We start from the raw sequence: 16432 nt of genomic DNA, 5'->3' as shown, positions 1-16432 counted from the left end.
TGCTACCTGCTGATGCAGAATGGATTTGTGGGTGGTAAACCATTTACCTGATGTATGTGCTTTAACTGTATAGCTAGAGTGAAGTTGGAGACTTAAAAGAAACAACTTAATATTTTCAGACTATTTTCCATCTCAAGAAAGTAAACTTGAGCTGTGATTGTGACCCCTACATTCTGCTGCCAGCGTTCACATTACGCTGTACACCCACAGTCTGTATGATAAACACAGCAGCTTGTGTCAGGGAGAGCAGTCAATACTCAGCCTTAATGAGCCACCGGCGGAGACATGCTCGACAGGTAGAGGCCAATGAAGAATGCCTGGCATCAGGGTAACACAAGGACAGGTAACAGCACAAAAAATCTAAGATGCTGAAATCAGGAAAAAAGATTCTATAAAAGATGTAATAAAACATTGTTTATTTCACATAACATTATTGTAAATTGGCTACTGGTAGAAGCTGTTTATTTGTATGCTTTATATGGGGTACTCCAATCCCAAGCACTAATGTAATGGGAAATGTCCAATCATGTATAACAGTTCTTTAGTAGCTTGTAATATATAGAATGTTACTGCTGTTTGGAGTCTTAAAGGCAACCTGTCAACTCCGAAAACACTATCTGCAGATTTAGTGCTAATCTGCAGGTAATTGGTGTTTAAATCATGTCTGGCTCTTTTACAAGAGCAGCAACCACTTGGAGGAAATTAAGTTATATTCTCCCTGCAGCCGCTCGCTGCCAGTCATCGAGGCAGAACAGGAACTGTAAAAAGGGTTCACGTCGTGTTTTCTACTATGTTCAGTGGCTCCATTATGGATTACGTCCAAATCTCCCCCGTCCCCTCCACAAAACGGGATTCAGGATATGCGCCAACGGGGCCATTGACTTTAATGAATGGAGACTGAGACACAGTGTGCTCTGTTGTGCATTATTTTTGGCCGTATAAATCTATTGGATGTGGGCAGCCAGATGTAGTCAACTACGTCTTGGTACCTACTTCAACTAGGTGTATATGCCGAAAATGGTGCTTGGCAGAGCACACTACGTGGTCATCAAGACCTGTGCCCTGCATGCATCATTTATAACATGCATGCTCCAACCAGATTTAGTCTGGACCACAGGCCTAGTAGACAAATTCTCAGTAGGAACCTGCACAGAAAATTTCAGTCGTTTGCCAGGTCTTAAATGTGGCGACAGAACGTTGTGCCTGATGACAAAGGACTAAGTGAGATCATTTTTGACCACATTTAATTTTAAAAAGCATTAAAAAAAAGTCTTTCAGTGTACTGGTACTAAACGGGCTTTTGGTTGCTACCATGTACCATCCATTTACCCATAGCCATATGTGTTGAGGTTGCTTTTGACATTAACTAAGGCTGTGCTTGCATATAAGAGCTTAAAATAGGTTGGATACAGTATTAGTTGACCTCAAAGTGTTACACACGTCATTTCAGGGCAACTGGATATTTTGTAGTATTTGTAATTTGCGATAACTTAAATTTCTTTGAAAAATTCGGCAACACTGGAAAATTGGAATTTCACTCCTCTCTAGGGCCTCCTAATCAAGAGTATTACAAAAAGGCCAAATGCCAAGTTATGCAAATTCAGGGCTGTGTTTGCTTCTAATCTGGTCTTGTTTTCTCTGCAGAAGTATTCTCTTTACTGTAGTGTTACAAAATGAGCAGTGAATCATTTTTTGTTTGCTTTTCTATGAATGTTCGTAATCTATGCCAAAAATGTTCACTATGCCGAAAGCTGTAACTGGACCCTTTTGGGTGGTACAAGCCATTAATCATGTCAACTGCTGTTATGGTATTTGTGTAATGTTAGGGACCCCAGTGATGGTCATAGCAGTGATCTTGTCCGTAAGAAGCCGAGCTCCACATCTCTTCATACCTGTTTAGAAAATCGCCAATGCATTTATTATGGGCATTAAGAATTTCCTCTAAGGCCCTGTGCGCACTAGAAAATGGAATTTTCTCAAGAAAATTCCGTACCCTCTGAAAGATTACCGCACCTGCGCTAAAAATCCGCAGCAAACCGCACCCGAAAACCGCATGCGGTTTTACCAGTTTGCCGCAGTATTTCTGCAGTATGTCCCTGCGTTTTTTTGATACCACAGAGAGATGCTCACCTGTCTCCGCTCCTGCTGTCCGTAGTGCTGAAGTCTACCGCGATGCTGTATCCTGTGCGGCTGTCTCTGGCGCTTTGCTACTTACGGGTCGGCTGTGCAGTGCATAACTGCATATGCATGAGCCGGCCTGTCAACAGGAGACCAGAGTCTGGAGGCAGCCTCGCTGGAGAAGGTGAGTATAAGATTAGCGGTGACTTCAGTCAGCTGATGTGCAGTGACAGCTGGAGTCCTCCACATGTCACCGCAAAGCACATGAATGAAGTTACCGCTGATCACTTCACTTGCGGCTTGACCCTCACAGTAAGCAGTTATGGTCTATGGCACTCGCTGTGAGTATCAGGTGTAGCAGAGCTGGCAGCGTCATGGGACCTCATGTGAATTACGTCGGACCTGAAGGGCTGTTATTGGTGGGGTTAATTAAGTGGTGAAAGAGGGGGTTTTATTGTCTTTTATTTCAAATAAAGGATTTTTGGGGTGTTTGTGTTTATTTACTTTCACTTACAATTTAGTGATGAAGGGGTGTCTCATAGACGCCTGCTATCACTAAACTAGGACTTAGTAGCAGCTATGGGCTGCGGCCATTAACTCCTTATTACCCCGATTGCCACCGCACCAGTGCAATTCTGGATGAGCCAGGAAAAGTCCCAGGACGGTCATATAATGGATGCAGCAACACCGGGCGGCTGCTGGCTGATATTTTTAGGCTGTGGGGCTCCCCATGACGTGGGGTTCCCAAGTCTGAGAATACCAGCCCCCAGCTGTGATGCTTTATCCTGGCTAGTTATCAAAATTTGGGGGGACCGCACACCGAATTTTCTTAATAATTTATTTTACTGTACACTATAGACCCGCCCACCGGCGGCTGTGATTGGTTGCAGTGAGACTGCTGTCACTCAGTGTGGGGGCGTGTCTGCCTGCAACCAATCACAGCCACTGGTGAGCAGGGAAGGCGTGAATATGTTATGAGCCTAATGAGCGGTGGCTCTGGAAGATGAAAGAGCTGCCATGGGAGCAGTGTGACAGACGCCCGGTTATTGGTGAGTATGTAGCGCTTGCTCCTACCCCTTTGCACCAGATTGTGTTCCCCATAAACTTTATATGGGGAGCAGAATCTGGCCAGATACTGGGAATCAATCCTCCGCCGACCGAGAGTCAATGGGTGATTGATCTGCCAGCCCTCGAAACCACAGGTACCTGCTGAAATTAAGTGACATGCACATTAATTCCGCAGCGGGAAATTGCAAAGCAAAATCTGCAGGGACAAAAAAACAGTGTGCGCACAATAGTTTTTAATCCCCTTAGATTTTGCAGGAGAAGGACTGCAGCAATGTTATAAACATTTTCTGCAGCATTCCTTCAGTGAATTCCGCGGCAATTCCGCGGGTAAATCCGCGCATAGGGCCTAAAACGTGTTACACATCTTATTAGAAATACCCATGGATATATGAAAGGGCCTCGCATGCATTTAAGTTGATGCACAGTTTCAGCACATGCTGTCTTGTAATACAAGTTACTATTAGGCATTTATCAATACGAACATACTTCCAGAATGTTAAATCCAAAATAATTAGGTTAATAAATAATTGGCATCATCAGTCGTAAGATATAAGGTTGTATAACAGCTTCTATAAAAGCTGAAACTTTGTTGTCATGTCATTGCTTCCAGGAAAGAGTTTTTCATCTGCCTTGAAGTGGTTCTGTATGTTGAAGCCTTTGGCGGAAGATTTCCTTCATCTATTTTGAGTCCTGTGTCCTTATCAGGGGTCTAAGTCTTGCACAACATAGAAGTTGCCTAGATTGCTGTAATATTGCTGGAAATATGTGTTGTTTAATACTGGTGATTTTGCTCCCAGCTTTGCCTTTCTGCCTTTACAGGGAGTGTGTTATCAGAAAATGTTTAAATCATGTATTTATGGTGTTGTTTTTCCCCTCCATATTAAAAAAAAACCATCCCAACATTTTTAGACTGACGACTAAGCGTAATATTAGTTTGACACTTTTTTTGTTCTTCAGCGATCACATTTCAGCAGTCATTTCATTATCAGAGGCAGGATAATAACTGATAACCACTCTATATAGACCAGTGTTCCCCAACTCCAGTCCTCAAGAGCCAATAACAGTGCATGTTTTTAGGATTTCCCTAATATTGCAGAGATGATGGGATTATCACGTGGGCAATACTAAGGAAATCCTGAAAACCTAATCTGCTGGTGGGTCTTCAGGACTGAAGTTGGAGAACACTGATTAAGGCCCTGTGCGCACTAGAAAATGGAATTTTTCTTAAGAAAATTCCGGACCCTCTGAAAGATTACTGCACATGCGGTAAAAAAATGCAGCAAACCGCACCCAAAAACTGCATGCGGTTTGCCGCAGTTTTACCACGGTATAGCCGTGGTTTTTCTGCAGGTTGTTCCCTGCGTTTTTTTTACCATTATCTTTGGCAAAAACCGCAGGTACCTTGCAATTCTTTTTGCTGCAGAAAACATGCAGCAAAACCTGTTGGTGAAAAAATCTGCAGCGTGCTCACAGCGTTTTGTTTTTTTTTACCATAGGTTTTCTGGAGAAGGACTGCAGCAAGGTTATGAATATTTTCTGCAGCAAAACATGTAGCAAAACCGCAATAAAAAACGCAGCGTGCGCACAAGGCCATAGACTGTATAACAAAGAATCTACAATTCAAAATGGGTTATCTTCACAGCTCCCCTCCTCCCCAGGCCTGCAGTAACCTCTGAACAGGTCACAAAATGTGCCGAAAAAGATCTCCTATAGAAATCTAAATAATTAAGAGCCTTTCTACTGATGCCTGTGGTCCATGCAGCTGCTGTAAGTGTATATTCACATGTTCAGGTTTTTGATGCACTTTACAAACCCAAAACCATGAGTGAATTCAAAAATAGGTGTAGTGTCAGATTTTAGTATCCTCCTTTTTAGTACCTTCTTCCTGATTGCACTTTAAAAAAAAAAAACCTGAACCTTTGGCAATGCACCCTCAAGCATATCTCTAAGAACTGTAAACAACCGCTCAGACAGTATATCTCCCCACCTCCTCAACATCAGGTACATAAAATGAAATGTACAAACCTAAAATAGCAAAGGAAACCATACAATAAGCAATGTGTCAGTTTATTACAGAATTATATAGGTGATTCAGTCACCCCTCAATGTATATTCTTCACGCTGAAAACGTGGGTGCTTTTTATCACATCTCTGTCATTGTATGTTTCAGGTACACAGCTCGAGAAACTCATGGAAAGCATGAGGAGTGAAATTGCTAGCACTCCCCCACTGGAAGGGTCGTTTTCCGCACGCCGTGGAGATTACTGCATTGCTAAATTTGTGGATGGAGAATGGTGAGTCGAGTGACAATGCCAACCATATGGTACTGGAATTATTGTGTTATATGCTGGTAGAGCTATATGTGAAAGGGAACCAATCTGAGACTTCGCTCAGACAGTTAGTGATCTATCCCACTGTCTCCCTGCAGTGTTCCACCCTGAACTCTAATTATATTACAAGGTTTTTTCTCTTTCAGAAATCTTTTCCCAATCTGTACAAATTGTTGTAAAACAACAAAAACAAACTTTGCTTTTGTTACCCTCCCTGGGTACAGTGCTGTGTCTCCACCGGTCTTCATTGTTTGGCTGCAGTGATGTCACTTTGACATTGAAGTGGCCAATCACTGAGCTCAGTGACTCATGCTGTCTACATCAGTGATTGGTTTCAGCAATGTAAACGTGATATCACCACTGAAGCCAAATAATGGAGACCTGGACAGGAGAGGAGACTTTGCCCTCCACCGGGGGGGGGGGGGTAAGTAAAGCACAGTGGGGTTTATTTTTACAACAAACTGTACATAGTTACAGTACATAGGTTGAAAAATCTAGTTCAACCTTCCTCAATCAATTATACATTTTGTCACTAAATCCTTTCTAACCAACAGTGTTGTGTGTATACTGAGGAAATCATCCATCCCTTTTTTAAAAGTGTCTTCCATTCCTACCTCTTGTGGTAGGGCATTCCACAGTTTGACTGCTCAAACTGTAAAGAACCCTTTCCTATTTATTTGCTGGAATCGCCCTCCTTCCACTCGCAGTGAGGGCCCCCTGGTCCTTAGTATTGTCTTTGGAAGGAATAAGTCATGTGCCAGTCCTTTGTATTGACCACACATGTATTTATACATATAAATGAGATCTCCTCTCAGACGTCTTTTTATCTAAGCTAAACAAATCCAACTTTTTCAGCCTCTCATCATATGGGAGGCCTTCCATTCCTTGTAGTATAATTAGCCGCGTTTGAACTGACTCTAACTTCTGAATGTCCTTTTTAAAATGTGAAGCCTAAAACTGTATACCATATTCTAGATGTGGCCTTACAAGTGATTTATAGAGGGGTAACAATACGTTGGGATCATGGGATCTAATCTCTCTCAGCCCACCCTAAAAACTTGCTGCTTAACATTAAAGGCCCAGTCACACTAAACAACTTACCAGCGATCCCAACAACGATCCAACCTGATAGGGATCGCTGGTAAGTTGCTAGGAGGTTGCTGGTGAAATGTCACACTGCGACGCTCCAGCGATCCCACCAGCAACCTGACCTGGCAGGGATCGCTGGAGCGTGGCTACACGAGTTGCTGGTGAGCTCACCAGCAACCAGTGACCAGCCCCCAGCCAGCAGCGCCGCGTGGAAGCGATGCTGCGCTTGGTAACTAAGGTAAATATCGGGTAACCAACCCGATATTTACCTTGGTTACCAGCGCACACCGCTTAGCGCTGGCTCCCTGCTCTCCTAGCTACAGTACACATGGGGTTAATTACCCAATGTGTACTGCAGCTACATGTGCAGAGAGCAGGGAGCCGCGCACACCGCTTAGCGCTGGCTCCCTGCTCTCCTATCTACAGTACCCATGGGGTTAATTACCCAATGTGTACTGCAGCTACATGTGCACAGAGCAGGCGCCGGCACTGACAGCTGAGAGCGGCGGAGGCTGGTAACGAAGGTAAATATCGGGTAACCAAGGTAAGGGCTTCTTGGTTACCCGATGTTTACTGTGGTTACCAGAGTCCGCAGAAGCCGGCTCCTACTGCCTGCACATTTAGTTGTTGCTCTGTCGCTGTCACACACAGCGATGTGTGCTTCACAGCGGGAGAGCAACAACTAAAAAATGGCCCAGGACATTCAGCAACAACCAACGACCTCACAGCAGGGGCCGGGTTGTTGCTGGATGTCACACACAGCAACATCATTAGCAACATCGCTGTTACGTAACAAAAGTTGTTCGTTAGCAGCGATGTTGCTAGCGATGTTGCTAGCGCTGTTGTTTAGTGTGACTGGGCCTTAAGTACTGCTGCTCAGCTTACTTGTAACCAGATTCCCCAAGTCCTTCTCCTGTTTATACTTCCGAGTTTACTTCCATTTAATGTAGGATTACTCCATCCTAGGTGCATTACTTTACATTTATCAATATTAAATCTCATTTTCCAAGTATCTGCCCACTCTGACATCTAATCCAGATCTTTTTGTAATATTGTACTATCAAGGTCAGTTTTTAATATCCTACATAGTTTGGTGTCATCAGCAAAGACTGACACTTTACTGTCAATCCCATCCACAAGGTCATTAATAAAGAGATTAAAAAGAATCGTTCCTAGCACAGATCCCTGCGGTACCCCACTGCTGACTATAGCCCAATTACAGAAAGTTCCATTTATCACGATTCATCCCTAACTTATAGCCAATTCCTTACATATCTGCTTATAGTTTCCCCTAGTCCCTGCTTCTGGAGTGTCAGTATAAGGAATACTTTGCACGCTGCGACATCGCTAGCCGATGCTGCGATGTCGAGCGCGATAGTCCCCGCCCATGTCGCAGCAGCGATATCTTGTGATTTCTGGCGTAGCGAACATTATCGCTACGCCAGCTTCACATGCACTTACCTGTCCTGCGACATTGCTCTGTCCGGCGAACCACCTCCTTCTTAAGGTTGTGCGGCGTCACAGCGACGTCACACGGCAGGTGGCCAGTAGCTGTGGAGGGGCGGAGATGAGCAGGATGTAAACATCCCGCCCACCTTCTTCCTTCCACATTGCAATCGGGACACAGGTAGGAGATGTTCTTCGCTCCTGCGGCTTCACACACAGCGATGTGTGCTGCCGCAGGAACTAGGAACTACATCGTACCTGTCGCTGCATCGGCATTATGGAAATGTCGGACCCTACACCGATGATACGATACCGACGCTTTTGCGCTCGTTAATCGTATAAAAAAGGATTTGCACACTACGATATCGACTGCGACGCCGGATGTGCGTCACTTTCGATTTGACCCCACCGACATCGCACCTGCGATGTCGTAGTGTGCAAAGCCCGCCTAAGGCTATTATGTGACACAGTATCAAATGCCTTTGTAAAGTCCAGATAAATCACATCAGCTGAATTACCAATAACCACACTTGCACTTGTGGATAGGGAAAACATTTACTGAAAGGTGATAACCGTTTGTTTTACTGAATTATCATAACACATTTTTTAACAAGGAAAAAAATGGATATGTTAGCTAATTATTTATTTTTTCAAAAAATTACTGTTGTAACAAACAAGATATATAAACAATTTCCTAGGGAAACATATGCAGTGGGTATAAGAACACTATGGCCACAGCTTTGGATGTAAAACTTCTGGTGTCCATTGAATAAATGCACAGTAAATGGGTGAGACAGATTGTGAGAGAGCTAGTGATTACAGTGTACATACTTCACCTCCCAAGCCTGTGTCTGCAGTCCTGTGCGGTCAGTGTGAGGATACAAGTCATTAATAATGAGAATGCCTTCTCCAATATCCCTGCACACATTCTAGCTCAGCAGTGTGGGAGATGGATGAGGGATGCACCGTTGCTGATCCCTTTAGACATACAGATGCTTCCTTGCTTGCACTGTCAGGATATCTAGTCTGCGGTGTAATGCACAACATGGCAGCTTATTAATAGTCAGTGGTTTTAGTCCTCCATAGCTCTGTGCTTGTAGAATAATTTTCTATAAGCAGGCAGTTCTCTTACAGCTAAGCCCCATATATCCAACTTACCCGCCTGGTAATGGTGTTTGTCTCTGAAAACAGCTGCGGCTTCTAACATGATTTCATTAATTTACATCCAAAATATCATCTACATATGAAGGTTTCAGAATTCATAGGAATCCATATTTCAAATAAATACAAGGCATGGACATTAATGTAAAAAAAAATGTCATAAACCCAGCACCCTGAAATAAAGGGTCCATTTTTCATATACCAGTTAAAAAAAAAGCAGACATGTGATGGGTATATGGTGCTGTTCACATGATTAATTTAGATTGACATGCGTTTTGGAGGGTCTGTGTTAGGGACCATTCACACTAACCAATTGTGGCTGTTAAATGACTGCCAATCTGCTGATGTGTAATAGCCTGTTTAGACAAGCCGACCGTAGTTTTATGTGCAGAGAATGATCATTATTACAATTGTCCTTTGCGTGCAGGGTATCATTTTTATCTCTAGCACATGTCCTATTTACACATGATGATGTGCTGTCGAAATCATTGCTTTTCAAGCAATCTTAAAAATAGTTTCACCTGACTGTTTTGTGCTTTTGTTGGGTGATTGGCAGCCTGTTTAACCAGGTCAATTTCTGGAAACCCAGGATTGCTTATTCCCAATAATCATCCAGTGTAAGTTCACCATTCTCATCATCCCGAGTTAACTAGTTGGCATCCTATGTTTTGAATCCATTGAATGTGGGTACGCCACGTCAAGACAACTCTGCGCTTTTGTAACCTGGGAATCCAAGAATTGGGCATTTCAGAACTTCCCTTTGTCACCTTGATATTTAATTTGCTTGCACGCTATTTGTTTGTCTAAATACAGTTGATGTCCATTGATGCTTTCTTTTCATGGGCTGCAGCTACATTTTTGACAGCACACTTTTTGTTTCTACATGGGCATGAAACTTCTATGTAGTCAGTAATGTAAGGTTTCCCATTTTTTATTGATTCCCAAGTGTTTTTGTTATTGTTTTCCCTTAATGTACACTACCTAGTAACCCATTAAAAGCCAGAATGATGGTTCAGTAGTGGTGCGGTGTTCTCGATGAGCCTTTTCTTGCTCTCATTAAGGACCAGCAGACAGTCTGATAAATGAGGACACGCATGTTGCTCTAGAGTTTATTTTTTCCTCTGTGAAATGTCTCAGATTTAAATGTCTTTTAAAAGGGAACATCAAATTCCCAGACATATCTGTTCTCTAATTATAGCTGTTGTTTAGTATATTGGCTTTAAACAGCATACATCAATCTATTAATTAGCCGCACAGTATTATACCCTTAGGATATGTTACACGGCATGTATGCGTGGCAGATTCTGCTTTCTTTTTAAGCTATTTTTTTTTTTTTTTTTGGAGGGGGGGTGATAAGCCTAGAAATTTGTGAATTTTGCATATTTAGTCCAAATTAAGATTGTAAGACTTCTAAGATCTGTAAACAGATTTGCTACCTTTCAGTATTTTGCGTAATTCCCTCGTGTGTAACATGTCATCTCCCCAAATCAGAAAATTTAATATTTCCATCTCAGGTCTCCTTTTGCTGAATCAGAGTGTTATGAAACCTCATTATTATAGTGTTTTGTTATACAGGATCTTCCACTGTGTCATAATCTGTGCTCTTTGGGGGGGTTAGAGGGCTTTCATTATTTGTAAAATATTTGTAGACTATTCATTGGATATGGAATAGCTACTGGGTATCAATTCACTGGTAAATAGACAAAGATTTATCCATTATCCACATAATTTTAACTCCTGATTAGCCAATTGGTCCTCTGCAGTATATTGAGTATATTGGCTTTTTTATTTTTGGTCTGTTTGTTATTATTGTAGGTCCTACTTGGATTGTTTTATTACTAATAAGATTAAAGGCTATATTTTAGGCGTTTTCTATTTTGTTCACTTTGCTATCTTTGTCTTTTCACTATTCATTGGACAATAATCTGATACCATGTTAACTTAGTAGGAATCCCTAGCCAACTGCTAGCTATGGGGCATCTAGGCAATGGGTAATTAGTTTGTTTACCTACACTGTGTTTAAAGGCAATCTGTCACCAGGTTTTTAACGCCTAACCTGGGAGCAGCATTATGTTGGGGCACAGATCCTGATTCCAGTGGTATATCACTAAGTGGGCTGCTTAAAGTAGATTTCATAAAATCACTGTGTAATCAGCAGTAGATTATAATTACAGGACTACTTTACTTGCTACCAGGTAGTCCAGCATATTCATGAGCTCTGTACAACTGCTAGATTTGCAGCAGAGAAAACATTGATTTTATTAAAATGATCGCAAACAGCTCAGTAAGTGACACATTGATGGAATTAGGGTCTCTGTCTCTACATTATGCTGCTCTCAGATGAGGTAGTAAATACACGGTGACATATTCCCTTTAACCACAGCTCCTTGCCTTGCATCACACAAAACTACAATTGGAAGGAAAGTTAGTGACCTTCAGGGAAAGCTCTCCCAAAATTTGAAGTGCGCCCTGTAAAAAGGGAAAAAAACCAGTAACCACATAATAAATCTTTACTAAGATTATGACTAGATTTAGGGGTAAGTTGAAAACTAGGGTAGTGAAATGGTTACATTAAAAAAAACAGACGTGTAATACAAAATGAGTACATATGAAATATAACATTATAATGCTGTATAACTTTTTATTTTTCAAATATGATGCTAAACTTTAGCAAATGGCAAAAATAACGCAAGTCAAAAGGCGAACTAATATATATATATATATATATATATGATATAGATAGATATGAATAGATATTTCCACGTTGATTTTCTCTCTCTCTCATATATGTATATATGAGAGAGAGAGAAAATCAACGTGGAAAGGTCCAGCAGGAATGTAGACTTCAGGTATTGTAATTAAAATCCAAAATTTATTGGAAATGAATTAAAAAAAGTTTCCAGAGTTTAATAGCAAGGTGCAGACATCACGCTGAACAGACTACGCGTCTCGGCCGAGACAATATGCCGCCTTCTTCACGGTCTCAAGCTCATACATATATATGTGTGTGTGTGTGTGTGTGTGTGTGTGTGTGTGTGTAAATATATATATAATATACACACACATGCGCGCACAGTGGGTATGGAAAATATTCAGACCCCTTTAAATTTTTCATTCTTTGTTTCATTGCAACCATTTGGTAAATTCAGAAAAGTTCATTTTTTTCCATTAATGTACACTCTGCACCTCATCGTGACAGTAATAAAACAGAAATGTAGACTTTTTTGCAAATTTATTAAGCAAGAAAAACTGAAATATCACGTGGTCATAAGTATTCAGACCCTTTGCTTAGTATTGAGTAGCAGCACCCTTTTGAGCTAGTACAGCCATGAATCTTCTTAGGAATGATGCAACAAGTGTTTCACACATGGATTTGGGGATCCTCTGCCATTCTTCCTTGCAGATCATCTCCGGTTCAAGCAGGTTGGATGGTGAACGTTGGTGGACAGCCATTTTCAGGCCTCTCCGGAGATGCTCAGTTGGGTTTAGGTCACGGCTCTGGCTGGGTCAATCAAGTGTGACGCCCCTGTGGTAACCAGGTGTCACAAAAATAAAGTAACAGCCCAGGTCCAACATAACTGTGCCAGTCACTACACACACTAGCACACCAGGACATTTACACTCTCTGTACCCGGCTGGGAGCCTCACCTAGCCAGATGACAGGGCTGGGCACTGTGAGATAACAGGCAGCCAACTGGTAGGAAGAGACCAGACCTGGGGGAGGGGACAGTGACCTGTGAAGTGTTACTGAGCAGTTAGTCTGGAGTAGACAGTGAAGGAGGAAGGGTGTCAAGACAGACCAGACACTCTTGAGACACGGAAGGTAAAGTGAGGAGTACGAAAGTCGTCGGAGTGGCAGTAAAGACACTTCAAAGACCTGAGGATAAATAACAGCCATTCAGAGGAGGAAAGTAGCTGCAGAGTGAGAGAGCAAGCTCCAAGGACAAAGGGATCCTTTGGGGTGGACATCCAGGGCTCACAGTACTTTGCACGCACGGGTTGCAGATCCCAGAGCAGACACGGACTTCAAGCCGTCTGTAAACTCTGCCAGGCGAGTGGGTTTCCAGGACTCATCTGCCACCCTTTAACGTCCGAGGCATCAGCAGCAAAGAGAGGACCGGGACATATTCCCTTAAATAGTCCACGCTGCCTGCGGCAGGACCCAGACACCAGGAGGACCTCCAAGTGCTCCACGCCAGGGAGGACCCACTTACACAGGAGTGCACAGGTGGAGAGTGGCACCAGGTTGGCAGGCACAGCCATTAGGACATGGACGCACCTGGAATCCAGTACGTCTCAGGGTGTCGATCCAGTGAGTAAACACCATCAAACTGCTCCCCTTGCCTGGACTGCTTCCTTGCCACACGCCTCCATTTTAACCCTTCACCTACCCCTGGGGAAAAGCCCTGCTCGCGGAGGGCTCCACCATCCACGCTGCCCCCATCCATCATTCCCAGTGGGAACCTGCAGCGGCGGCCCTATCATCCCTGGCCGAATACCGCGAGTGGCGTAGTCTGACTTTTATTTTATTTTTAATTTAAAACTGTTCGGTGCCCCCGGGCCTGGGACCCCTCAAGCCACGGACCGCCCGGATCCGAGCAGCTCGGCTGCCTCAGGGCGCGACACAAGCATGGTCACAGAGTTGTTCTGAAGCCACTCCTTTGTTATTTTAGCTTTGTGATTGTCTTATTGGAAGGTGAACCTTCATCCAAGTCTGAGGTCCAGAGCACTCTGGAAGAGGTTTTTCCTCCAGGATATCCCTGTAATTGGTTGCATTCATCTTTCCTTCAATTGCAACCAGTCGTCCTGTCCCTGCAGCTGAAAAACACCCCCATAGCATGATTCTGCCACCACCATGTTTCACTGTTCGAATTGTATTAGGCAGGTGATCAGCAGTGCCTGGTTTTCTCCACACATACTGCTTTTAATTATCACCAAAAAGTTCTATCTTTGTCTCATCAGACTAGAGAATCTTATTTCTTATAGTATGGGAGTCCTTCATGGGTTTTTTGTAAACACTATGTAGGCTTTCATATGTTTTGCACTGAGGAGAGGCTTCTGTCGAGCCACTCTGCCATAAAGGGCTGTGGTGAGGAGGGCTACAGTGATAGTTGACTTTGTAGAACTTTCTCCCATCTCCCTACTGCATCTCTGGAACTCAGCAACAGTCATCTTGGGGTTCTTCTTTACCTCTCTCACCAATGCTCTTCTCCCACAATTGTTCAGTTTGGCTGGATGGCTAGGTCTAGGAAGAGATCTGGTGGTCCCAAACGTCTTCCATTTAAGGATTATGGAGGCCACTGTGCTCTTAGAAACTTTGAGTACTGCTGAAATTCTTTTGTAACCTGGGTCAAATCTGTGCCTTGCCCCAATTCTGTCTCTGAGCTCCTCGGGCAGTTCCTTTGACCTCATGATTCTCATTTGGTCTGACATGCACTGTGAGCTATAAGATCTTATATAGACAGGTGTATGCCTTTCCAAATAAAGTCCTATCAGTTTAATTAAACACAACTGAACTCCAATGAAGGAGGAGAACCATCTCAAGGAGGATCACAAGGAAATGGACAGCATGTGACTTAAATAGGAGTGTCTGAGCAAAGCGTCTGAATACTTATGACCATGTGATATTTCAGTTTTTCTTGTTTAATAAATTTGCGAAAATGTCTAGATTTTTGCTTTTGCAGTGTGTACATTAATGAGAAAAAAATGATTTTTTTTGAATTTGCCAAATGGTGCTGCAATGAAACAGAGTGTAAAATGTAAAGGGGTCTGAATAGTTTCCGTACCCACTGTGCATGTGTATATATACAGTGTATGTGTATATATATATGTGTGTCTGCTATGTGTGTATATGTGCTCAGTGTGTGTGTGTGTGTGTGTGTGTGTGTGGTGTATACATGCATGTGCGCTGTGTATATGCGCTCGGTGTATCCATGTGTATCTGCTATGTGTGTGTGTGTCTGTCTATGTGTGTGTACTCAGTGTGTGTGTGTATATGTACTCAGTGTATGTGTGTGTGTATACATGCATGTGCGCTATGTGTGTATGTGCTCGGTGTATCCATGTATGTCTGCTATGTGTGCGTGTGTCTGTCTGCTATGTGTGTGCGTGTGTGTGTCTGTGTGCTCAGTGTGTGTGTGTGTGCTCAGTGTGTATATGTGCTCAGTGTGTGTGTGTGTGTGTGTGTATACATGCATGTGCGCTATGTGTGTATGTGCTTGGTGTATCCATGTGTGTCTGCTATGTGTGTGTGTGTGTGCTCAGTGTGTGTGTGTGTGTCTGTGTGTTCAGTGTGTGTGTGCTCAGTGTGTGTGTGTATACATGCATGTGCACTATGTGTGTATGCGCTCGGTGTATCCATGTGTGTTTGCTATGTGTGTATATATGCTCTGTGTGTGTGTGTGTGTTGATAGGCAGTCAGGAGCGGGAGGCAGCAGAGCCGGAGAAAGGTAAATATGAAAAATATTTTTATTTCACAGACCCGTGTTTTCTCCAGTACCTGTCACACGCATGCAAACACGGATGTCACACGTATGACCATAACCATGCGTGTGTCTGGTACCTAATTAAACACGGACGTCTGAAAGCAGCCATACACTCTCACCCTAGCCAACAGTTCTATAAAACTCTTTGATACTTTCCACTCCCTCCTCAGTGCAAGAGTGCAGGCCCCAACTACAAACCTCAGCGTAGACAACCTGGCCAAAAATTTTAAATAAAAAATGTACCATATAGTACAGGAAATTTCCTCACAGCCTCATAATATCACACTTTCTCTTGCCTCCTACACTTCATCTTGGTCAATTTCACTCTTCGATCCAGTCACAGAAGAAGTTGCCAGGCTCCTCGCATCTTCTAGCCCTACTACATGCACCAGTGACCCTAGTCGTTCACATCTGTTTCAGTCACTCGCCCGGCTGTCACCACATCTTTAACTAAAATATTCAACCCTCTTCCTCTCATCTGGTGTCTTTCCCTTCTCCTTCAAACACCTATTTCTTAAAAAAAAAAAAATCCGTTGACCGGAATTGCACTGCTTACTACAGACCTGTCTCTAACCTCACCTTCATTTCCAAACTTCTGGAGCGCTTTGTCCTCGCCGGTCTAATCCACTATCCTGTCAGATAATTCTCTTCTCGACCATCTTCAATCCGGTTTCCGCACCTTACACTACTGAAACTGCTCTTACTAAAGTCTTTAATGATCTACTAAAAGCTAAA

At 43.0% G+C, this 16432-nt stretch overlaps 1 protein-coding gene across 2 annotated transcripts in view; it reads left to right on the top strand.

Annotated features, from left to right (window-relative positions):
• SND1 (staphylococcal nuclease and tudor domain containing 1) overlaps positions 1-16432 on the top strand; it is a 959968-nt gene that overhangs the window by 917755 nt on the left and 25781 nt on the right. For both annotated transcript variants that reach the window (XM_075345399.1, XM_075345398.1), the window contains exon 19: positions 5357-5480. In XM_075345399.1, coding sequence (XP_075201514.1) covers positions 5357-5480 — 124 coding nt within the window. The remainder of the gene's footprint in view (positions 1-5356; positions 5481-16432) is intronic.

Source organism: Anomaloglossus baeobatrachus, chromosome 4 (genome assembly GCF_048569485.1).
Source record: "Anomaloglossus baeobatrachus isolate aAnoBae1 chromosome 4, aAnoBae1.hap1, whole genome shotgun sequence".
NCBI lineage: Eukaryota > Metazoa > Chordata > Amphibia > Anura > Aromobatidae > Anomaloglossus > Anomaloglossus baeobatrachus.
Note: the sequence above shows the minus strand (reverse complement) of the source record. Positions and strands in the feature narration are given on the sequence as shown.